We start from the raw sequence: 25,864 nt of genomic DNA, 5'->3' as shown, positions 1-25,864 counted from the left end.
AATTTGGTCCAAATGTGGTAGTGTGACGGCCGATGGTTGTCAACTGGTATGGAGTATTTTCAAGGGGAAGAAAGACACTTAATTCAGCCCAACCCATCTATGATGACCAAGCTCGATGACGCCTGAGCTCAATTTTTTTTTTTGATTTTGCCAGCATATGCCCTAAACCTTCCCTGTCCATGTTCCTGCACAAATGTCTTTAAACACAGTTATTCTATTCACCCCTACTACTGCCTCATTCCATATATGCAGCAGCTCATTTTAAATACCAACCACAATCTGCATGAATCCCATGCCCTTCAGAATCTTTTAATTTCACTTTGAACTGACGCCCTCAAATTACAGACGACCCAGCCCAGTGACAAACATTGTGACCATCTGCCTTATCTACTGTAACGTGGAAGCAGTCCACAGGTTTTGTGAATGAGACAGAAGAAACAAATTACGAGATAAGGCATAGGAACAGGATCAAGCCTTCTGGCCCATCGAGTTTGCTCCGCCATTCAACCATGACTGATCCTTTTTACTCTCTCCTCCTCAACCCCAGTTCCCGTCCTTCTCCCCGTAACCTTTGATGTCATGTCCAATCAAGAATTTATCAATCTCTGCCATAAATACACCCAATGACCTGGCCTCCAGAGTAGCACGTAGCAACAAATTCCTCAAATTCACCACCCTTTGGCTAAAGATATTTCTCCACATCTCTGTTTTGAAAGGGCGCCCTCTATCCTGAGGCTGCGCCCTCTTGTCCTAGACTCTCCCACCATGGGAAACATCCTTTCCACATCAACTCTGTCTAAGCCTTTCAACATTTGAATGGTTTCGATAATTATGTCTGTGATTATGGCTTTGTTTTCTTCTCTCCATTGATAGTCTGATGTGCCGGGCACGCAGCACAGCTCTGCAATTTGCAAAACAAGTGTATTAATAATTTGTTTGCAAGCAGTAAAATATTTGACCAAACATTTTAAGCTCTCCCAACTTACAAAAACTACAGAACTAATTATTCATTCCCATACTTAGCGAAGAATGTGAGTTGGCTTTCTAAGTCTGGAACACACTTTCCCAATGATATTTCAGCAGTAGACACTGGAGACAAAAGAGGTAGAGAGAGCCTCCCGCATGCACTATTCATGTGTTGTTGCAGAGAAAGCAGCCAATGGCAAAGAGTTGCTACAGATTTAAAATGGGCCAATCAATGACAGGCATGATGGATGCGGCTTTTAATCAACATGTAAACTAACCCCTACATAGCATTTACCACCACCAAGGAGGCAGATTATTAGTTCACCCCTCAGCCTCATCTGCTGCAGGGAAACCTATAAATTGTTTGATGGTTGTCACGTGTGCCGAGTTAGAAGGGGAACCTTGTTTTGCAAAGAGGTACTGCAAGGGGAAATGCAAGAACACAGAATACTGTTATAGAGGCAGTGCCGGTAGCCAAATTCGCGCAAGATTTTTAGGTACGTTGTGAGGTTAGGAGATCATAACCATCCAATTTCTGACAGCATTCCATGCCTCCCTGATCCACATAATCCTCCACACCTCCCCCTCCCCCCACAATGGCAGGAGCTGTCACACTTGTTCCTGAACCTCATTTCTCCTGCATACTGCTGAGAATATTTGTAGATTAGGAGACCTCTTTCCCCTTGCACATCTGCTTTGTCCAACTTGGTCCTCTCAGTTGTGAGCAATTTTAAATCCCCTCTCAGTTAAAAGGCCATTACACCTGCTTTTGGCCTTCTCCATCATGGTGAGCTCAAACACAAACTAGAGGAACAGCATCTCATATCCAGTTGGCCTTCATTCCGTGATTTTGTTCTTTGCTCCATCTTCCATTCCTATCAGGTTCCTTTATCTCTGGCCCTGTGCTTCCTCACATATCACCACATGGCCTCTGGCAATATTTACATCTGTCACTCCTCCATCTGCCAATCACTTGTCTGCAGCTGGATTCAGCCAGCTTCTGCCAGCATGCCTGCAGTATTCCTTCCCGCTTTATACCAGCTACCTTCCCATCTACTCTCCGGTCAAGATAAATAATCATGTCCCAAAATGTCAACTGTCCATTTTTTTTCTCCTCAGATGCTGCACGGCCCGCCGAGCTCTTCCAGCCGCTCACGATTGGCTGCTATGTGGAGCAGTTTTGAGATGGCTGCACTGCAGTGGCGCTGCTCTGCCAGTGTGGGGCGCACTAGACTGCGACTATAGTGCAACATTAAGACAACAGTTTAATAATTTCATTATTACAATTGTAAATTATACAAGGTGTGCTCTGGTAACATGTTTAAAAATATCTGCTCATGATCTTATATACAAAGCTATGAACATAGATCTACAGCACATAACAGGCTCTTTGGCCCACAAAGGTCAAGGTGGACTGAACGTTCTTTTTCTATGACTCTACTTCACTTCCAATGAGACATAACTAACTGTCCAGCATCAAAGAGTGACAGGCTGAGTAATCAGTCCCATTTCCCAAGTTACACCAGATTATATAAAAAAAAAAATCACACTTCAGGACAGTGCCTGACATCTGATCGAGGTATTTTGTGAAACTGACATCACTGTATCGGCCAGACTCCTGAATGCACCGTCCTCAGTACAGTGAGCAAACGATGCTCTCCCCATATCATCTCACCTTGGGACCTGGGTGTCCCAGACCAAGCTGCACCCCTGGCTCGTCCAGCCTGTACAATTCACCACGGGGGGCAACTGACGCCAGGCACCCAGCAGGAGCAGAGTGCAGCTAACAGGCAAAGGTGTCACATGGTTGTGGCATCACAGGAATTCATCTTGTAGTTTAGCTTTCTTATGCGTGTTTGTTTTTTTCATATGCATTGGTCCATGATTGTTCAGTGAGTTTTCCAGTGGTTCTATTTGTCTCTGTAGGTTTACGGAAACTTCTTGTTTTCAGTGGTGGGTGACACATTATTTCAATCAGGCTATTTAATCGGTTAGCTGTTATCCATGGAATTTCAATGGAACATTGGTTATCCGTAGCCTAGTATGAGGAGACACTACTTTGAACCTCTTACCCTGTTCTTTTCGTTGTCTACTCTCTCTTCTTTACCCTTCGTCATGTCCCTGCGTTTCCCCCCCACTCTCTTTCACTGCTCTCGTAACACTTAATAAAAATGATCGTAAGCAACAGGCCCCGTTCTTGACTTCCAAAGAATCTTTCGAATTCAGAAGGACCAGTGCCTGGCTGGAGCTAAAATCCGTCAGTACCACTGGGACTGAAACCTGGATCGTGGTCGTTAAAGGGGAAGGCAGGAATCCCAATCCTGGGCGGGGAATTTCATATGTCCACGTGCAGTCTGTGCTTCAGCAGAAATTTCAGATGGCGCTTCCCGTCCAGACTGAACTGATTGCCCACCAGCCTGAGACAGAGTGAGGAATAAAGAGGAAACAAAAATTACACAGAAGTGTCAGTAATGGGACACTGGGGTGAATGCTTCTTCAACACTTAAGAGCCAAATATCACCACAGATGCCCGTGGTTTCACTGATAGGTTACCACATTAAACATTTACACAGACACTCACCCAATCTGCTTCAGATTCTGGAGGGTCAACATGTGATGCTCAAGCTTGTGGAGAGACAAGTCTGTGAGTGGGTTACATCCCAGCTCTAGCTCCATCAGTGAGTCATTCATATGGAGAGTGAGGGTGAGATCCTCAGTACCAGAATCTGTGAGACCAACGTCCCATAGTCTGGAGATGAGAGAGTGTGAGGGTAAAGGGAAAAAAAAACATGAGCTGGTGCAAATCTCCACTTATTAACCATGAACATAAATACTGATCACGTGAATGTTTAGTGTCAGACACACAGTGACAGTAAACACGATCTCCCGCAGTCTGGTACTCACACCAGTCTCTGTATTTTGCACTCTGGGTTCCCCAAAGCTGCAGTCACCAGTATCACCCCTGAATCTCCCAGGCCATTATTGTAACTCAGGTCCAGTTCTGTCAGTGATCGGTTGACACCGAGAGCAGAGGAAAGATCCTCAGCACCAGAATCTGTGAGACGGACTTGGTCCAACCTGGAGATGAGAAGGAGCGAGACAGGAGATGGTGAGAATCCCCAGTGTTCTTCAATAACACAGCTACTGATCACAATAGTGCTCAGCATCAAATACCCAGTGACTGTAAGCCCAGTCTCTCTCAGTCTGGTACTTACCCCAGTTTCTGTATTTTGCACTCTGGATTCCTCAGAGCCGCAGACACCAGCCTCACTCCTGAATCTCCCAGTTCATTGTTCCCCAGTCTAAACACAGGGAATGAAAAACAAATTGACTCACATCCTGGGTCCAACAGCATACAACTTCAATATTACTGTAAGCTCTTTGGAAAATTAGTAATGCAAAATTATTGTCCTCAGAGCCTGGTTTAGTGGTTCATGGAATGTCAGTAATTAAGTTGAAGAAGAGCTGTCAGTGTGTCTCCTGTAAATTTTCCTCGTTCAGTCCTATTCCCTCGGAGTGAAAATGTTCCCTGTGCGTACGAGAGCGAGAGAACCATGGATAGGGTAAGCTGGAGGGTTGTCAGGCCCAGATGGGACGGTAGGGGGACAAAGGCAACCACTCATAAGTAAGACAGGGTAATTCACACACAGGGTGGGAGAGAGGGCAGAATAGACAAGCTGAAAGCTCAGTGGGCAGAGGAGGGGAAGATTATAAGTGGACAGGACGAGGAAGTCAACAAGGCAGTGCCATGTTCCCCAGTCCAGAGCAGTAAGGCATTGGTCAGGGACAACTGTGCTACGAAAAAGACCGAAGTGGGGAAAAAGAAGTACTATTTAGATTTAGAGACAATTAAACAGTTACCGCAACTCCAGGCATTTGTGTAACACAGGTCCCAGACGCTGGAGTCCTTCACACTGAATGCGACAGTTCCACAATTCGAGGTGTTTTATTGTCTCACAGATTCCGATCACATAGGACAGGACCGCGCAGTCAATTGGGGTCAGTCGCAATTCACTGAATGAAAGGGTGATCACAGACCCCAGTGTGGCCTGAGTCAGTCCACGATTCTGAGACTCAAACAAGTAGTGCAATGTGTTCAGGAGGCTCCTTTTACCAGTTTCACTCCCTGCGTTTTCAATCTGACGTTCAATCTCCTCCTTCACCCAGTCAATCACTTGGCAGGTTGTTTGATGAGGAAATGGACCCAGAAACTCTTGTAGGCCCCGAGTTGTCATTGGGGAGGAGAGACCTACAACAAAACGGAGAAATACCTCAAATCGCCCATCCTCTTCACCATGAATTTCACTGAGGGATTTAAGGATATCTGCAGGATGTGGATTCAGGAATTGTGCGAGTGCAGCTACAAACTCTTGGATAGTGATGTGTGGGAATGTGTACACCACGCTCCGGGCAGAATCCTCTCTCTCCAAAAGCTCCATTAGGAATCCGGACAGGAACTGGGAAGGCTGCAGATTGTAGTTGCTCAAATCTGCATCCGTAAACACAATCTTCTTCTCAGCTACTCCCCTGAAGGCCATCTCCCCAAGCCTCAAAAAAACATCACGGGGGTTCTCAATCTCATGGCCATGGTTTTTCAGGATGTTGTAAATATAGTAGGAGTATAGTTGGGTAATGGTCTTGGGAACTCGCTGTGGGTCGCTGACTCTTTGTGTGAAGAAGGGGCCCAGTGCCAGAGCAAGGATCCAGCAGTAGGAGGGGTTGAAGCTCATGGTGTACAGGATCTCGTTCTCCTCCACATGTTTGAAAACAGCTGCTGCCACCGTCTGATCTTCAAAATGTCTGATGAAATATTCCTTCCGTTCCTCACCAACAAATCCTAGGATTTCAGCCCAGACACTGATCTTCGCCTTTTCCAATAAATGTAACGCAGTGGGACGTGTGGTCACCAGCACTGAACACCCTGGGAGCAGCTTGCCCTGGATTAAACTGTACACGATGTCAGACACTTCACACCACCACTCGGGATCTGGGCACTGGTGCTTGGGTTCTGTATCTCTCCGACTGTCAGCAAAATCGATGTTGTGTTTGAATTCATTTAAACCATCGAATATAAACAGCAATCCCTCTGGATTGTTCCAGATCTCTCTGAGGTTATTCCCAAAATAAGGATACTGATTCAGAATAAGTTCTTTCAGGGCTATTCTGCATTTAATTAAGTTTAAATCCCGGAATTTGAAACTGAAGACAAATTGGAATTGTTGGTATATTTTCCCTGTGGCCCAGTCATAGACAATCTTTTGCACTATTGTTGTTTTCCCTATACCTGTGACTCCAGCCACTGCAGCTGAATTCCCAGACTGGGATTTACTTCGGGAAAAACTGCTCTGGAAGAATTGATCAGTTCGGATTTTTTCCAGCTCTCCACGGAGATGTCTCTTTCTCCACCGTTCATGCTCTCGGCCCCTGGCCAGCAGCTCATGTTCCACCAGTCTCCGATCTCGAACAGTGGAAATAACCGTCAGCTCAGCGTATTGATCAGCCATCTGGAAAACCTTCTCCTTCTCCCTCATCAGGATCGTGTTCACTCTCAATGTCTCAGTCTGTGCCCGCAGCGTCTCCTTGTGTTTCTGTTGAACACCTTCCATGGAACAGAGAAGAAAAAAATCACATTAAGTTTTTCATAAATGAACTTGGAAACTCTAACCAGAACTCGCTGCTAAGATAGCAAGAATTAATTTAATGCTTCTTAAGATGACAGCACAGAGAGTAAAATGAGGTGCACAGGCCACTAACACAACAGTTATCAATGACCAGAATATCAGATCTCTACAAACTGATACTTGCTGAAAATGAAGATGAAAATTCCTCTGGACATTCCTTGAGTTACTGTGTGTAGTTTTTTTTTTAAATAATCGATTCTGCTGTATGTCTTTTTTCTCCTATGAATGCCTGGAAGAAAGTACACGTACAGCAGCCAGTTTATTAGGTACCGGAGTAGAACTCCACGTGGTCATCTACTGCTCTGGTTCATCAGCTTCAAGGTTTGACCTGTTGTGCATACAGAAGAGCTCTTCTGTGAACCACTGTTAGGACACATGGTTTCCAGTCTAGCTATTCTTTGACCTCTCTCATTAATAAGGCATTTTACCCACAGTACAGTCATTCACTCGATGTCTTTTGTTTTGCATTAGTTTTTGTAAACCCTGGAGCAGGAGCTCCCAAGCTGCGGTCCATGGACCAGTCAATTAATGGTGAGGGTCCATGACAAAAAAACAGTGGGGAACCCCTGCTCCAGAGACTGATGCCTGTGAAAATCTCAGGATATCTGCAGTTTCTGAAATACCAAAAAACATTCCATCTGGCAACAACAATCAGTCTACGGTCAAAGTCATTTAGATCACATTTCTTCTCCATTCTGATGTTTGGTCTGAACAACCATTGAACCTCTTGACCACGTCTGCAGGCCTTCATCCATTGAGTTTCTGCCACATGATTGGCTGAATAGATGTTTGTATTAACGATCATTTGTGTAGGTGTACCTAATAATAGTGGCCTGTAAACTGTATAAATATTTATAAACTGTATAGGTGGTTTGATAACAAATTTACTATGAACTTCCACACTTTTAAAATCGTAAGCACTCACTAATGGTACATTCAATTACAAAGACGGCTGTCACTCCTCTTGTAAAGAAAAAATTGCTTTGAGAACCTCTGATGATCCGATGATGTGAAGATTGGAAGCAAGGATTGTGGGCATTAAGGAAAGTGCCAGATTGGGAAATCACTACAGCTGTGTCAAAGTAGAAATCAATGTACGAGAAATTATCAGAGTATCACAGTTTTGAAGTTTTGTGTTAATTGACTTGCTATTACAACGAGAAAGTAGAAAATCAAAATGTCTTTGGCTGGAGTCAGAAAAGGAAGAGTGGACAGAAGGAGATGGTGGCGTATACTGGGTGAGCTGGAGGGGAAGACCAAGGAAGACTCAGTTCTAATATCATTGTTGGAGTAGGGATGTTGAAGGTTTGTAAATTCACACTCATTTGTTTCATGCTGGGCAGATGATTGAAGTACCGCGCAGATGTAACATGAGGGATCCTGTGCAGGTCCGACAAACAGCTTTTAAATACCCAGTCTCTATGAAAGAGAAGTAAAACTTAGCGGAGTGGTCATTGTGACAGCGGTTGTCATCAGAGTAGACTTGAGGTGGAGTAGGAAGACTTTGACTCAACAAGGCTTCATCAAGAACAGGTGAAGGTCAGGTAAGTTCATTCCTTTATTCTTATTTAATTCTAGAGAAAATGAGCCAGGGTTCTGTTCTGGGTATCAGATGTGAGATTTCCGAGAACCTCCAAGCCTTCACGATGGCCACATTTGCACCAGCTGCATCGAGTTGCAGCTCCTTAAGAGATCGTGTTAGGAAACTGGAGCTGCAGATTGATGACCTTCAGTTTTGTTAGGGAAAGTGAAGCAGTGTTTTAGACAGGAGCTACAGGTAGGTAGTCACCCCAAGGACACAGATAAATGGGTGACTATCAGGAGAGGGAAGGAGGTACAACAGAAAGTGCAGAGCACCCCTGTGGCCATCCCCCTCAACAATAAGCACTCCATTGTGAGTATGTGAGTATGCAGCATCTCTAGGAAGAGGCACAGTCGACGTTTCAGGCCGAGACCCTTCGTCAGGACTAACTGAAGGAAGAGTGAGTAAGGGGTTTGAAAGTTGGAGGGGGAGGGGGAGATCTAAAATGATAGGGGAAGACAGGAGGGGGAGGGATGGAGCCAAGAGCTGGACAGGTGATTGGCAAGAGGGGATACGAGAGGATCATGGGACAGGAGGTCCGGGAAGAAAGACGGGGGGGGGGACCCAGAGGATGGGCAAGGGGTATATTCAGAGGGACAGAGGGAGAAAAAGGAGAGTGAGAGAAAGAATGTGTGTATAAAAATAAATAACGGATGGGGTACGAGGGGGAGGTGGGGAATTAGTGGAAGTTAGAGAAGTCGATGTTCATGCCATCAGGTTGGAGGCTACCCAGACGGAATATAAGGTGTTGTTCCTCCAACCTGAGTGTGGCTTCATCTTTACAGTAGAGGAGGCCGTGGATAGACATGTCAGAATGGGAATGGGATGTGGAATTAAAATGTGTGGCCACTGGGAGATCCTGCTTTCTCTGACGGACAGAGCGTAGGTGTTCAGCAAAGCGGTCTCCATAGGGGTAATAGGGGACTCTATAGTCAGGGAGATAGATAGGCAATTCTGTGGATGCAAAAAGGATGCAAAATGGTAGTTTGCCTCCCAGGTACCAGGGTCTGAGATGTTTCTAGATGCGTCCACAATATTCTGAAAAGGGAGTGCGAGCATTCAGAAGTTGTTGTACATATTGTTACCAATGACATAGGAAAAAAAGGAAGGAATCCTGAAAAAGGAATACAGGGAGTTAGGGAGGAAGCTGAGCAGCAGGACCTCAGAGGTAGTAATCTCAGGATTGCTGCCCGTGCCACACGACAGTGAGGATAAAGAGGAATAGAATGAGGTGGCAGATAAATGTGAAGCTGAAAAATTGGACAAGGGGGCAGGGATTCACATTTCTGGCTAATTGGGAACTCTTCTGGGGTAGGTGGGACCTGTACAAAAGGGACTGGTTGTACTTGAATCTGAGGGCTACCAGTATTCTTGCTGGCAGGTTTATGAGAGCAGTTGGTATTAGTTCAAACTAATAAGGCAGGGGAATGGGAACCAGGACAGTCACCCAATTATCTGTCTTGTGTAGCCTTGGGGTGACTACTTCCCTGTAGTTCCTGTCTCTTACCTCTTCACTTTCCCAAACATGCTGAAGGTCATCGAGCTGCAGCTCCAGTTCCTTAACACAGTCTCGAAGAAGCTGCATCTCGATGCACCTGGTGCAGATGTGGCCATCGGGGAGGCTGGTAGACCCCCCCGGAAATCCCACATCTGACACCCAGAACAGGGCACTCGCCCTGTAGACATACCCTCTAATTCAATTTAATTGTAATATTAACAATGACTGTCCGTACCTTCAAATTCTTCACAGCTCCTAACTTGTTGAGGATGAAAAATTGTTTTAAGACATAGAAACATAGAAAACCTATAGCACAATACAGGCCTTTCGGTCCGCAAAGTTGGGCAGAACATGTCCCTACCTTAGAAATTACTAGGCTTACCCATAGCCCTCTATTTTTCTAAGCTCCATGTACCTATCCAGAAGTCTATTAAAAGACCCTATCATATCTGCCTCCACCACCATTGCTGGCAGCCCATTCCAAGCACTCAGCACTCTCTGTGTAAAAAACTTACCCCTGACATCTCCTCTGTACCTACTCCCCAGCACCTTAAACCTACGTCCTCTTGTGGCAACCATTTCAGCCCTGGGAAAAAGCCTCTGTGTATCCACACGATCAATGCCTCTCATCATCTTATACACCTCTATCAGGTCACCTCTCATCCTCCGTCGCTTTATTTATTTTCACCCCTGGCTGCTTCTGGTATCTTCCAAGCCTGAATGCTTGAAACCACAGTGAGGAAAACACCTCTAAGTTGTCTTACTGTGCATGTCTCTCCAACTATCAGTGACAAAAATCACTGCTTTTTGAACACAAACACATGCACCCAACACTATTTAAACACTGCTTGTTCTAAGGACAGTGTGGAGTCTAATGGCCGCACACATTTGCGTGACTGACGCTAGTTGGAAACTGTTCGGTAACAGATTCCTGTCCCAATTACGTGGCATAGAATCCCAAATAAGACTACACTGGCTTCCACTCATCTGAAGTGAGCTCCAACATTCATGGACCCATTTGGATTGGCTTAACTGTACTGGGCACTTTCACTTCATTTCCTGTTAACCATTCATTAAAGTTGAAATATCTGTAACTGCATTTCCATTTTAATGTTATCCTGGTTTAAGGTCTATTTCCTGTTGAATGATAACCTTGCATGTCGCAGCATTTACACAGCATTCACCACAATTTTCTTTACCTGATCAGAACATTCCCACTTTCCTGTTTGGTTGAACCTGAATCATACTGACCCTTGACCCTGCTTATTGATGGTGGCCTTCTCACTCTTGCCAATACAGCAATGAGTCATGTGGCTGTTAGGCATAGTTAGATTACGAGCTAAATTTGTTACAAGCCACAGAGAGAGGGTTACAAATGACACGAGGTGTAATTTAAGCTCAGAGTACAAATGAATGATAATCAATTCAAATTTATTTATTAAGCACATTTAAAAACAACCCATGTTGACCAAAGTGAAAGAACATCCTTTTCCCCAAACGCTGACATCTGGACTCTCAGCTTCAGTGATCTGCGAACAATCACAGATCAATTTCAATTATGTGAAGTAATTGGTTTGAATAAAGGTTTTCATTACTTACCCTTCAGATCAGTTGATAAATCCCAAAAGGGTCGGGCGATATTCACGTGTTCATATGGATCAGGACCTGTTGACATCAAAAAGCTTCCATGAAACAGCATCCAACATACTTTGTTATATCTGGATTGTTTCAATCAGATTTAGGACCGCGTGAGTTATTTCACCATACCGAATTCCTGGATTTCTTTCAGGATCTTGTCCAATTTTGGCAACTCATTCCGCATTTTCGCAAAGCATTCCCATGTTGCTCTTCGGGCTTTGGGTCCTTTCTCCATCACCAGACTGAGCAAGAGTCTGGAACTCTCTGTCAGGTGCCCTTTCTCTGTGAGCTCAATAACTTGCTGTGGAAAATACATTGAGGAGACACAGAACAATGAAGAAAATTTTGAAGTGCAAAGTAAATTATCAAAGTACGTTTGTACATATATGTCACCACATACTGCCCTGAGATAGACTTTCTTACAGGCATTCACAGCAGACACAAAGCAACATAATAGAATCAATGAAAGACAACATGCAAACACAGTCAACGAGCAAAACGATGAAAAAGACTACAGTCGACATTTCAGGCCGAGTCCTGATGAAGCCTGCTGAGTTCCTTCCTCCAGTATTTTGTGTGTGTTGCTAAGATTTCCAGCATCTGCAGATTTTTTTTGTTTGTGGTAACCTGCCTCGGTGACTATTGTCTGGTGGCACTTCTGTCCACTGATAAAAGTGCTTTGAGAAGTTGGCGAGGAACATATGAACTCCTGCCTGAGGGATGACTTGGATTTTGCCTATCAAAACAGGTCAACAACAGCTGTAATTTCATTGGCTTTTCAATAGCAAAGATGCATACATCAGGATGCTCTTCAAAGACTACAGCTCGGTCTTCAAGACTATCGTCCCCTAAAATCTAATTAAGAAGCTTCAAAGCCTTGTTGTTGCCAATCCAAACTGACTAGATTCTGCAAGTGAGGACATCAAGGATTCAATTGCACAAGACAGTATTGAATGTAAGGGCTGAAATAGGATGGAATTTGCTAAGTGTGCTCAGAAATTCTCTGCCCACCCCACCCCCCCAGCAATATAGTTGACACCTTATCAGAGAGATGACAAAACTTAACCAACAGACTGCAGTGTTAGCGGGGATCACTTTGGGACCGAAGCCCTTCGATTTTTTAGTCTTAAATTAGATCTGGGATGGCAGAGTGGAGATAAATCTCGACCAAAGGAGTGCAAGGTGTTTCCTCCCTTCAGTAGCCTGCAGATCTGGAAAGGGGTGGTTTGGTCCACAAGTTAAAGTTCTAAATTGTAGCAACACAAATTTTGATGGCACTAGGCAGGAAGGTGTAGAAGTTGATTGAAGTTGTTTAACAGAAAAGGCCAACATTTCTTCTCTGATTTACCGTGGAGAAGTAAATGAAGACTTTGAAAATTGAAGAAGTTATCGGAATATCTTGCGTGTTTGCACAAAGCAAGAACCTATCAACCTCCACTTTAAATATACCAAATAACATGGCCTCCGCGGCCATCTGTGCTGATGAATTCCACAGATTCACAACCACATGGCTAATAAAATTCCTTATCTTTTCTAAAGGGACTGAAGTTTTAAGGACAAATTTAAGAAAGGCTGCAAAGAAAAACCTGGCAACTATTGACCAGTACACTTCAGTTCTATGGTAGGCAAGATAGAAGAGTGGAATTTGGAGGATAAGATATACAGCATCTGCAAAGGCAGGGTTTGATTTAGGATAGTCGGCATGGCTTGATAGTAGAAAAGAAAGGGTGGTGGTGGTGTAAAGGGCATTTTTCATATGAATGCCTGTGACTGGTTGTGTTAACCATTGCTCCTTGCCCTCTGTATAATGATTTGTAATTGTTCTCTATATAATGATTCATACTTTTTCTTCTTGTTCCCATTCATGCCTTGTCATGCATTAGTGGCATTTTGCATTCCTCTAGCATTTGTCTGTCTTTAAAGAGGCCAAGTTTTTAGCTTGACTCTCAACCCAGCATGGGTGACAAACATGCAAGGGGGCCGGCTGGATTCAAACCCAGGACCATTCCCCTCAAAGTCTGATGTTGATGCCACCACCCCACTGGCCAGCAACAACTCACACATGTCACCAAGTTTGCAGATAACACTAAAATAGATGGTGGCATTGTCAGTCAATGAAGGATTAGGGAACAAGGGAATATTGGAATGAAGGAACAAGGGAAATAACGCACAAGATCAAGGTGTTGTATTTTGAGTAGATGCATCAGGACAGGAGATTCATAGTGAATGATAGGGCCATGGGTTGTGTTGGAGCACAGTGGGGTTTTGAAACAAAATGCATATGGTTCTCTGAAAGTGACATCACAGATCAACTAGGCGGTGGAATGGCATTAGACTTGCTGGCCTTCTATAATTCGGGCACTGAGAATAGAAGTTGGGATGTTATGCTTTAGGTGTACATGTTGGTGAGAGCACACTTCCAACACTTTCTTCAGTTTTGGCTGTGCTGACATATGAAAGATGACATTAAGCTGGAAAGAGTTCAGAGGAGATTTCAAAGATGTTGCTAGGACCTGAAGGACTGACTTATGGAGGTGGGTTGCTCCGGTTGGGACTTTTGTCACTGGACCATAGAAAAATATGCAATGATTTTACAGAGGTTTATAAAATCACCAGAGTCAGAGTGCTTCTCCCAGGGCTGGGGTAATCAGGAACTGGAAGACAGGTTTAAGATGAGAATGGAGAGATTTAATAGGAACCCATGGGGCAAAACCAATCCAAATTTGACCAAGGGCTGGGATGTAGTTCAATCAGATAATCATTTCTGATTCTGACTCACATTTCCCACACAACTGTGTTTTGGGCACAAATTATTCAGTGATCAACGTCACCACTACAGTGTACAGAACTGAGAACATGAGCCAGACTGCCCTTTATCTCTCTTTTCTTGTGCTGCAATCAGTTCTGTAACAGAATTCCCCAGCGGTCCACCTGCTCACCTTGTGTTCCCGTCTACTGAAATGTCCCTCCCGTTCCAACATGCAGACCAGTTCTTCAACCCTGTCCTCAATTGCAGGTTTCAGTCTCTCCCGGTAGAAATTTATCAACTGAAACAGTTGGTAATCTGTGCATCGTGCAAGCAGCTCAAAAATTCCAGCATCGGTATCTGTGCGTGCAAATAAGTAACATAAGTTTTGACAAAACAACATCTGCCTCACATCCACCATCACTATGAGCCTTCTAGACCTGCCATGCTTTCCAACCCTCTCATTGCTCATTGACACAATTATACCTTTCAATTCAGTTTATATATTTAATGCCAACAAGATTACTGAGAAGGTACAAAATATTGCATCTCCGCATGTCACCTGGATCCCTCTCCCACAATGAACAATGTACACAGGGCAACAAATTCCAGTAGGGTTGTCAAGAAGGTGTGTGGTGAGTTGGCCTTCATTTGTTTACGGATTGAGTTCGAGAACCATGAGGTAATGTTGCAGCTCTATAAATCCTGGTTAGACCACACTTGGAGAGTTGTGTTCAGTTCTGGTCACCTCCTTACAAGATGACGTGGAGGCTTTGGAGAGGAGGCAGAGATTCACCAGGATGCTGCTGTAACAAACGTAGGTTGAGTGAGCTGAGAGGTGATCTGGTAGAGGTTAAAAAGATGTATAAAGCAGAGATACAGTGGAGAGCCAGAGACTTTTTCCTAGGGTGGAGGTGGCTAGTACAAGGGGGCACAACATCAATATGATCAGAGGAAAGTATATGGGGAGGTGGTGGGAGATGTTGGAATTGGTGGGCGTGAGGAATATCCTGCTGGGGTGGTGGTAGTGGCGGATACATCAGTGGGATTTAAGGAATGTGTAAGCACATGGATGAGAGGAAAATGGAGAACTATGTGGAAGGGGAAGTGTTAGACTAAGAGTAGCCTGCACTTCACAGTAATGTTCTATAGAATTGCAATACTACCATTTTTCTTGTTGATCATGTATTCTGAGATTATTTCATAATATAACACCTTGCCAGATCTCTGTTAACATGCTCATTAACAGGTTCTGAACAGTCGGTCAGTTATTGTGTATCACGTTCTAGTGGTAGCGACTGTCTTCGTATCAGTGGCCTGGTGAGAATTGTCTGCATTAGGTCTGGCGGTCACACTTAGTCAGGTATTAACAAAGTAGGGTTTCCATTACCGAATGGAAGGCCTAATGTGCCCAAATATCACAAATTGCCAGCATTTTGTTGAAAATCCAGTGAATTTTCTTAGCAGCACTAATGCTTAAGTATGCAAGTTTACCAATTCTGAAGCTCTGCAAGAACCTGTTACCATTTCCTTTGTCCCTCTCCAAAGGCATCTGAAGACTGCCTGAGCGCGAGTCAAATGGAGACTCGGGCTCTGTCTTCCAGATAAAAGGGTCACACCTCTCCTTGAAGGATTGGCTGGAAGGGACGATGTACAGACATCCACATCTGTCCTTACTAACAGCCACAGCAACTTTCTTTTAACACTTCGCTTCCTACAGACTGCTCCACCTGTTGGAATTTCCTCTTTCCTAAACATCGAGGGAGACAGCCTCTGGCTATCCACACAATCAATGCCTCTCGTCATCATATACACCTTTATCAGGTCAGCCTATCCTCCGACACTCCAAGGAGAAAAGGCCTATTCTCATATGGCATACACTCCAATTCATTCAACGTCCTTGTAAATCTCCTCTACACTCTCTCTATACTATTCCTGTAGTGAGGTGATCAGAAATGAACACAATACTCTAAGCTCAGATCTTATATCGCTGTAATGTTACCTCACAGCATTTGAACTCAATCCCACGGTTGATGAATGCCAACACACCATAAGCCTTCTTAGCAGCACTGCCAACTGGCACAGCAGCTTTGAGTGTCTTCTGGCCACGGCACCAAGCTCTCGCTGATCCTCCACACCGCCAAGAGTCTTAATATTAATATTATATTCTTTCTTCAAATTTGACCTACCAAAATGAACCACTTTGCACTTATCTGGGTTGAACACCATCTGTCAATTCTCAGCCCAGTTCTGTATCGTATTGATGTCCCGCTGTAACCTCTGATAACCCTCCAGACTATCCACTACAACCCCAACTTTTGTGTCATCAGTAAACTTACTGACCGCCCCTTTTACTTTGTCATCCAGGTCTTCTATAAAATTCACAAAGAGAACGTGTTACAGAACAGATCCCTGAGGCACATCACTGGTCACCGACCTCCATGCAGAATACAAACCACCTGCAACCACCATTTGCCTTTGTGGGCAAGCCAATTCTGGATCCACAAAGCAATGTCTCCATGGATCCCACACCTTCTTACATTCTGAAGGAGCCTTGCATGGGGTACTTCATCAAATGCCTTACTGAAATCCACATACACTACATCTACTGCTCTACCTTCATCAACGCATCACTACTGTTTTTAAGAAAAACTCCCATGCAAGGAGAAAGTAATCACCTCATTTGGTGATGCTTTGCCTGGCTTCCGCTACAGGAAATGATGATAATAATAATAATAATAATAATAATAACAACAACAACAACAACTCATCTCCCGCTACCTTAGCCCGTGACCTGATCAATTGTTTCTGATGAGTTATTAACTGATGTTATTAACTTCAAACTTTCTGCATAATCACTTGAAGTGTTGAACCACATGTGCATGTAACGACAGCTGTATAACTCATCTCCTACTTAGGCCACGAACTTATCAATCACCCCTGCTGTGAACCACCTTCTAGAGGTCCAAGACGCCGACTTCTACAAAAGAAGAGATCCATATGCTCCGCGACTGCTGGACCAAGTGTGTAAATGTAGGAGGGGACTATCTATGTTGAAAAATCTATGTGCTAGGTTTTCTAAAATTGACTCCTTCTACCTTAGGCCATAAACTTATCGATCAACCCTGTATTAAGGGGGGGGGGGCCTATCAAAAACACCCAGTAGACTTATTGCCCCCTTCCTGTTTCTGACATCCACCCACAATGACTCATTAGACAATACTTCCACGACTTCCTACTTTACTGCAGTTGTGATACTATTCTTCATTAGCAATGCCACACTACCACCTCTTTTGCCTCCCTCCCTGTCCTTTTTGAAAGATCCAAAACCCGGCACACTCAGCAACCTACCCCTGAGCCATCCATGACTGCGCAATGTCACAGCTCCACATATGAATCTATGCTCTAAGATCATTCACCTTGCTTATGATAGTCCTTACTTTAAGATAGGCATATCTCAGACCATCTGGCTGAGTACATCATTGCTCTATCATGTGCTTATCCTTCCTCACAAACTCACTGCAAGCTGTCTCTACTTGTTCAGCAACTGCCCCATCCTCTGCCTCTTCACTTCCGTTACCACCCTTCTGCAAATCCAGTTTCAAACCTCCCAAATACCATCAGCAAATCTTCCTCTCAGGATATTGGTTCCCCTCCAGTTCAGGTGCAACCGATCCCACTTGTACAGGTCACTCCTTCTCCAGCAAAGGCTCCAGTGATCCAAGAACTTGAAAACCTGCCCCAGTAACATCTCCCCAGCCGCTCATTCATCTGTTCTGAGCCTCACTAGTTCACTGCAATTGGAGTAATCCAGAGATTACCACCTTGGAGGTCCTGCTCTTCAGCCTCCTTCCTAACTCCTTAAACTGGCTGCGTAGAACATCTCCCCTTCTCCTGCCTCTGTCATTGGTACTGATATGTGCCATAGAACCATAGAACACTACAGCACAGAAAACAGGCCATTCGGCCCTTCTAGTGTGTGCTGAAACTTTATTCCGCTAGTCCCATTGACCCGCACCCAGTCCATAACCCTCCAGACCTCTCCCATCCATGTATTTATCCAATTTGTTCTTAAAACCTAAGAGTGAGCCTGCATTTACGTCAGATAGCAGCTCGTTCCACACTCCCACCACTCCCTGAGTGAAGTTGTTCCCCCTAAATCTTTCCCCTTTCGCCCACCATGACCTCTGACTGCTCACTCCCCTTCAAGAGACATCCTGGACACTCATCCCAGGGAGGCAACGCACTATCTGGCATCACTTTTGCTGCCTCCTAACTATCGAGACCCCTATGACTACTGCTTAGCCTGACTTCACCCTACCTTTCGGAGGCTTAAAGCTGACCACAGTGCTATTGTTCTGGCTGTTGCTGCCTTGCCAACATAGGTCATCCAGCTGATCAGTACCCGAAGGGTATACCTGTTGGTGAGAGGAATGGCGGACCCTACACTGACTATTTTCTCTCTCTTCACCCGAGTCCCTGAGTCCGGCTCACTTAGTGTAACCACCTGCTCAGAACTCTTATCTAATGATCGCTCTGTCTCCCGGGTGATCCTTACTTCATCCAGCTCCAGCTCCTTAAAGTGGTCTTTCGGGAGCTACAGTTGGCTGCGCTTCCCGGAGGTGTAGTCATCAGGGAGAGCATCCCGCTCCCATGGACTCCCACATCCTAAAGGAAGAGCATTCCAGAGCCATATCTGCCATCCTGCCTGCACTGTACTATGGGCAGCGAAGACCAGATCAGCAATAATGGATGGAAATCCCTACCCTTCTTGCTTGTTTCTTTGGCCTCAGCCCCTTCTTATTGAAGCCTCTCGAGTCAAAGGCTCCGGTTCCCACTCTGACTCTACTCCACAGTCTGCTTGACCAGCTCTCTCTTTAATGGTTTGAACAGTAAGAAGAAACAAATGAAAGCAGAAAGAAGTCACCGCATTTGGTGGTGCTCCACCTGCATTCCGCTGGCACCAAAAATAATAATATGGGCTATTATTACAACGAATGTCACATCCCTAACCACTCGAACAGTAAGCTTCTTCAAAACTGGTCAGCTTCTTCAAAACTTCTGAATGTTGAGGGTGGTGAAGACGTAGATGGAGCTGGGACAGGTACAATAATGTCAATAATGAAATTTGCAGAGGGATACCTTACAAACATGGGCAAATGGCATCAGCACAGGAGGGCACATTGCTTGGCATGAACTGCCAGTATTCCCACACTATCTGATTGACTATCTACATTTTCAAATGATCCCAATGGTTACTTTGATACAACAGATCATTAAATAAACATGCTCACTCTGAATGGCATCATTTCACTAAGCATTTAATCGAACAATATTATGTTTTAATAACCAACAAGGCATTTACTATTTCCCCCGAAATTACTTCCGTTCGACTAACCTGGAAAATGGGGAATACATCTCAATTTGCGTTGATGCAAGCTGAGATTTTTTAGATGATGTCGTAAGTGCCTGTGGGGAAAAACTTCACTTTCTTCTTCTTCACTGCTACTTGAGGATTGAAGATAATGTTCAGCTATCGAGACACCAGGGAAGATTTTATCTGTCTGTTGCGCTGTTAACAATGCAAATCCATATTAAAAAAGAGAAGCACAGAGAAATAAACCAAGAACACAAAAGTGGCAAGCACTGAGAGAGAAAGCCATTCCCACCATTGAGTACATCTGCAAGGTGCACAATCACAATGAAACAGCATCCATCAAACACCCCCTCCACGTCCAGACTATGCTCTCTCTTCACAATTGCCAGAAAAGTTGGCACTTGATTAGTCATGACATCAAAGGTTACGGGGAGAAGCAGGGGAATGGGAATGAGAGGGAATACTAAATCAGCCAAGATGGAATGACTGAGCAGACCAGACAGACTGTACTGCATAATTCTGCTCCACTGTCTTATGATCCAACCAGTTACAGGCTTCCCTGCAATTCACACCTTGATCAGTCACCTTTCAGGGATTGGAAGTGGAGATTGGCAATAAGTTCAAAATCTTCGGCATTCCAATTTTAAAGGATTTGTCCTGGGTCCAGCATGGAACAGTCCTAACAAAGACGGCACAAGAGCACCCGTATGTTATTTGAATCTTGTGCAAATTCAGCATGTCACCTGATACTTCAACAAACATCTGTAGAGACACAGTGGACAGAATCATAACTGGTTGCCTCACCGCCCGTTCTGGAAACACCAATGCCCAGGAAAGAAAAGCCAACAAAAAGTGATGGATACAGGCCTTTTCATCACAGGGAACGCCCTCTCCTCCACTGAGTGTTGCCACAAAAGAGCAGCCTCGCACATTTTGTGTGTTAGACAGAAGAGACAGATATCTCTTTGGAAGAGAGATAAGGAGGATTTTTTTTCAATCATAGGGTGATCAATCTGTGGAATTCATTGACAGAAAACTGCGGAGGCCTGGTCACTGGGTATATTTATTACACAGAGGTTGATAGATTCTGGATAAGTAAGCGTATTGAACGTTATTGGGCCAAAGCAAGAGAATGTGGTTGAGAAGGAGAATAAAAAATTAAAGATGGAATGGTGCAGCAAATTCAATGGGCCGAATGGCCTAATTCTGTTCGTATGTCTTCTCGCCCATCACCTCTTGCTCCGCACATTACTGGTTCTCAGGAAGCCTCTTCCTGAAGTTACACCTGATAAAATGTTTCACGGGGACGTGTGGGAAATATTGCAGAGTGGTAACATGCCAAACACAGCATGAGCGTAGGAGGGCACTTTGGTTGGCGTGGATGAGAAAGAATGAATCCTCTGTTTCTGTACTATATTACTCCATGACTCTGTATCCCCCCTTCATCTCTATGACTGTGTACATTTTCAGCCAAATGGTGATCAATCTTGGAATTGGTAAATCAATCTGCGGAGGCCGAGTCACTGGGAACACTGAAGCAGAGGTTGATGAATTCTGGATAACTAAGAGTATAGTTCACTGCAGGAGGTATAACAGGTAAACATCCGGATGCTAACTGCAGCACTTGACATACTGCTCTGTATCAGTCAAGTCACTGAATTTCGGTGATGGAACGTAATGTTCCCATAGCACAGGATACTGGTGAGGCCATACGTGGAGTATTGTTTACAGTTTTACTCATGGGAAAGATGTCAGTCAACTGCAAACATTGCAAAGAAATTCCGGGGTCTGACATACAGAGGGAGGTTCTGCAGGTTTAGAGTTTACTCCTTAGAGAGTAGGAAATTGAAAGGATAGCTAATTGAGGTATTTAAAATCAGAATAGGTATTATAACTGTGAATGCACACTCCCCTCCCGCATCACTACCACCTCCAAGGATATGCTTCTTAGAAACCGGAGAGCATGGGTTCAAGGTGAGAGGGTGACAATATTTAAAAGGGACAGAGTTCGAGCTTTGCACATGGCGTGTGGTGCAGATGCAGATGGTATGAAGTTGAGTTGAATACAAAAAAGACATTTTAGTCGGTATGTGGCTAAGCGTACCAACAAGAATTTTGCAGTGGTAACATGCTAAACATGGCATGAGCGTAGGAGGGCACCTTGGTTGGAGTGGATAAGATAGAATGAATCCTGTTTCTGTGCTATATTACTCCACGACTCTGTATTCCCCCTTCATCTATATGACTGTGTACATTTTCAGTCGAAGGGTGATCAATCTTGGAATTGGTAAATCAATCTGTGGGGGCCGAGTCACTGGGTAGACTGAAGCAGAGATTGATAGATTCTGGATAAGTAAGAGTATCAAACGTTACAGGGACAACGCGAGAGAATGGAGTTGAACAGGGGAATAAATCAGCAAAGGTGGAATGGCGCATCAAATTCAATGGGCTAAATGGCCTAATTCTGCTGATATGTCTTATTGCCCATCACCTGCAGCTCTCCGTGTTACCGGTTCTTAGGAAGCCTCACCCTGCGGTTACTGGTGATGAAATGTTTCAGGGGAAATTCTTCATGCCCAGGGTGATGAGAGTGTGGAACGAGCTGCCATTCGAGAGTCTGGAAGTGATGATGCGGGTTTGATTTGAGCAGGTAATAGAGGACTGGGTAAGTACATGGATGGGATCGATCTGGAGGTGAAGGTCAGTGGGGCGAGGCAGAATATTGTTTCAGCATTGACTCGATGGGCCAAAGGACCCATTTCTGCTCTGCAGTGTTCAGTGACCTGAACACACCTGTGTCCTTTGTCACTAATGAGGCTACTGGATAGCTGTCACTATTTGCACCTTTGAACGTGACGGGAATGGGTTTTTCAACATTCGAACTGTCTGCATAAACAGCATAGGAACATCAGGATAAGATGATAATTTGTATCAGGAAGACATAGTGATCTGTGAAATAATTATTCATTACATGTCTACAAACTATTCTCTCACAGGAAGGAAGTGCTATGCTGCAGAGAAACAGGCCCCTCAGACCATCTGGCTGAGTACATCATTGCTCTATCATGTGCTTATCCTTCCTCACAAACTCACTGCAAGCTGTGTCTACTTGTTCAGCAACTGCCCCATCCTCTGCCTCTTCACTTCCGTTACCACCCTTCTGCAAATCCAGTTTCAAACCTCCCAAATACCATCAGCAAATCTTCCTCTCAGGATATTGGTTCCCCTCCAGTTCAGGTGCAACCGATCCCACTTGTACAGGTCACTCCTTCTCCAGCAAAGGCTCCAGTGATCCAAGAACTTGAAAACCTGCCCCAGTAACATCTCCCCAGCCGCTCATTCATCTGTTCTGAGCCTCACTAGTTCACTGCAATTGGAGTAATCCAGAGATTACCACCTTGGAGGTCCTGCTCTTCAGCCTCCTTCCTAACTCCTTAAACTGGCTGCGTAGAACATCTCCCCTTCTCCTGCCTCTGTCATTGGTACTGATATGTGCCATAGAACCATAGAACACTACAGCACAGAAAACAGGCCATTCGGCCCTTCTAGTGTGTGCTGAAACTTTATTCCGCTAGTCCCATTGACCCGCACCCAGTCCATAACCCTCCAGACCTCTCCCATCCATGTATTTATCCAATTTGTTCTTAAAACCTAAGAGTGAGCCTGCATTTACCACGTCAGATAGCAGCTCGTTCCACACTCCCACCACTCCCTGAGTGAAGTTGTTCCCCCTAAATCTTTCCCCTTTCGCCCACCATGACCTCTGACTGCTCACTCCCCTTCAAGAGACATCCTGGACACTCATCCCAGGGAGGCAACGCACTATCTGGCATCACTTTTGCTGCCTCCTAACTATCGAGACCCCTATGACTACTGCTTAGCCTGACTTCACCCTACCTTTCGGAGGCTTAAAGCTGACCACAGTGCTATTGTTCTGGCTGTTGCTGCCTTGCCAACATAGGTCATCCAGCTGATCAGTACCCGAAGGGTATACCTGTTGGTGAGAGGAATGGCGGACCCTACACTGACTATTTTCTCTCTCTTCACCCGAGTCCCTGAGTCCGGCTCACTTAGTGTAACCACCTGCTCAGAACTCTTATCTAATGATCGCTCTGTCTCCCGGGTGATCCTTACTTCATCCAGCTCCAGCTCCTTAAAGTGGTCTTTCGGGAGCTACAGTTGGCTGCGCTTCCCGGAGGTGTAGTCATCAGGGAGAGCATCCCGCTCCCATGGACTCCCACATCCTAAAGGAAGAGCATTCCAGAGCCATATCTGCCATCCTGCCTGCACTGTACTATGGGCAGCGAAGACCAGATCAGCAATAATGGATGGAAATCCCTACCCTTCTTGCTTGTTTCTTTGGCCTCAGCCCCTTCTTATTGAAGCCTCTCGAGTCAAAGGCTCCGGTTCCCACTCTGACTCTACTCCACAGTCTGCTTGACCAGCTCTCTCTTTAATGGTTTGAACAGTAAGAAGAAACAAATGAAAGCAGAAAGAAGTCACCGCATTTGGTGGTGCTCCACCTGCATTCCGCTGGCACCAAAAATAACAATACGGGCTATTATTACAACGAATGTCACATCCCTAACCACTCGAACAGTAAGCTTCTTCAAAACTGGTCAGCTTCTTCAAAACTTCTGAATGTTGAGGGTGGTGAAGACGTAGATGGAGCTGGGACAGGTACAATAATGTCAATAATGAAATTTGCAGAGAGATACCTTACAAACATGGGCAAATGGCATCAGCACAGGAGGGCACATTGCTTGGCATGAACTGCCAGTATTCCCACACTATCTGATTGACTATCTACATTTTCAAATGATCCCAATGGTTACTTTGATACAACAGATCATTAAATAAACATGCTCACTCTGAATGGCATCATTTCACTAAGCATTTAATCGAACAATATTATGTTTTAATAACCAACAAGGCATTTACTATTTCCCCCGAAATTACTTCCGTTCGACTAACCTGGAAAATGGGGAATACATCTCAATAAGTGTTGATGCAAGCTGAGATTTTTTAGATGATGTCGTAAGTGCCTGTGGGGAAAAACTTCACTTTCTTCTTCTTCACTGCTACTTGAGGATTGAAGATAATGTTCAGCTATCGAGACACCAGGGAAGATTTTATCTGTCTGTTGCGCTGTTAACAATGCAAATCCATATTAAAAAAGAGAAGCACAGAGAAATAAACCAAGAACACAAAAGTGGCAAGCACTGAGAGAGAAAGCCATTCCCACCATTGAGTACATCTGCAAGGTGCACAATCACAATGAAACAGCATCCATCAAACACCCCCTCCACGTCCAGACTATGCTCTCTCTTCACAATTGCCAGAAAAGTTGGCACTTGATTAGTCATGACATCAAAGGTTACGGGGAGAAGCAGGGGAATGGGAATGAGAGGGAATACTAAATCAGCCAAGATGGAATGACTGAGCAGACCAGACAGACTGTACTGCATAATTCTGCTCCACTGTCTTATGATCCAACCAGTTACAGGCTTCCCTGCAATTCACACCTTGATCAGTCACCTTTCAGGGATTGGAAGTGGAGATTGGCAATAAGTTCAAAATCTTCGGCATTCCAATTTTAAAGGATTTGTCCTGGGTCCAGCATGGAACAGTCCTAACAAAGACGGCACAAGAGCACCCGTATGTTATTTGAATCTTGTGCAAATTCAGCATGTCACCTGATACTTCAACAAACATCTGTAGAGACACAGTGGACAGAATCATAACTGGTTGCCTCACCGCCCGTTCTGGAAACACCAATGCCCAGGAAAGAAAAGCCAACAAAAAGTGATGGATACAGGCCTTTTCATCACAGGGAACGCCCTCTCCTCCACTGAGTGTTGCCACAAAAGAGCAGCCTCGCACATTTTGTGTGTTAGACAGAAGAGACAGATATCTCTTTGGAAGAGAGATAAGGAGGATTTTTTTTCAATCATAGGGTGATCAATCTGTGGAATTCATTGACAGAAAACTGCGGAGGCCTGGTCACTGGGTATATTTATTACACAGAGGTTGATAGATTCTGGATAAGTAAGCGTATTGAACGTTATTGGGCCAAAGCAAGAGAATGTGGTTGAGAAGGAGAATAAAAAATTAAAGATGGAATGGTGCAGCAAATTCAATGGGCCGAATGGCCTAATTCTGTTCGTATGTCTTCTCGCCCATCACCTCTTGCTCCGCACATTACTGGTTCTCAGGAAGCCTCTTCCTGAAGTTACACCTGATAAAATGTTTCACGGGGACGTGTGGGAAATATTGCAGAGTGGTAACATGCCAAACACAGCATGAGCGTAGGAGGGCACTTTGGTTGGCGTGGATGAGAAAGAATGAATCCTCTGTTTCTGTACTATATTACTCC

At 44.6% G+C, this 25,864-nt stretch overlaps 1 protein-coding gene across 4 annotated transcripts in view; it reads right to left on the bottom strand.

Annotated features, from left to right (window-relative positions):
• Window positions 1-2,213: 2,213 nt before the first annotated feature.
• Window positions 2,214-25,864, bottom strand: part of LOC140207200 (NACHT, LRR and PYD domains-containing protein 3-like) — a 56,592-nt gene continuing 32,941 nt past the window's right edge. For 3 of the 4 annotated variants that reach the window (XM_072275562.1, XM_072275560.1, XM_072275561.1), the window contains exons 7-16: window positions 24,463-24,636; window positions 19,510-19,683; window positions 14,305-14,471; window positions 11,495-11,666; window positions 11,327-11,392; window positions 4,828-6,565; window positions 4,182-4,268; window positions 3,871-4,044; window positions 3,548-3,715; window positions 2,214-3,383 (exon numbers count right to left, since the gene is read on the bottom strand). In XM_072275562.1, coding sequence (XP_072131663.1) covers window positions 3,302-3,383; window positions 3,548-3,715; window positions 3,871-4,044; window positions 4,182-4,268; window positions 4,828-6,565; window positions 11,327-11,392; window positions 11,495-11,666; window positions 14,305-14,471; window positions 19,510-19,683; window positions 24,463-24,636 — 3,002 coding nt within the window. In that variant the 3' untranslated portion in view covers window positions 2,214-3,301. Of the gene's footprint in view, window positions 3,384-3,547; window positions 3,716-3,870; window positions 4,045-4,181; window positions 4,269-4,827; window positions 6,566-11,326; window positions 11,393-11,494; window positions 11,667-14,304; window positions 14,472-19,509; window positions 19,684-24,462; window positions 24,637-25,864 lie in introns of those variants that run through there. The other variant, XM_072275563.1, reaches the window with a different exon arrangement.

The sequence above is a fragment of the Mobula birostris genome, chromosome 13, assembly GCF_030028105.1.
Source record: "Mobula birostris isolate sMobBir1 chromosome 13, sMobBir1.hap1, whole genome shotgun sequence".
In the NCBI taxonomy this organism is placed as follows: domain Eukaryota; kingdom Metazoa; phylum Chordata; class Chondrichthyes; order Myliobatiformes; family Myliobatidae; genus Mobula; species Mobula birostris.
This window is presented reverse-complemented; position numbering and strand designations above follow the sequence as displayed.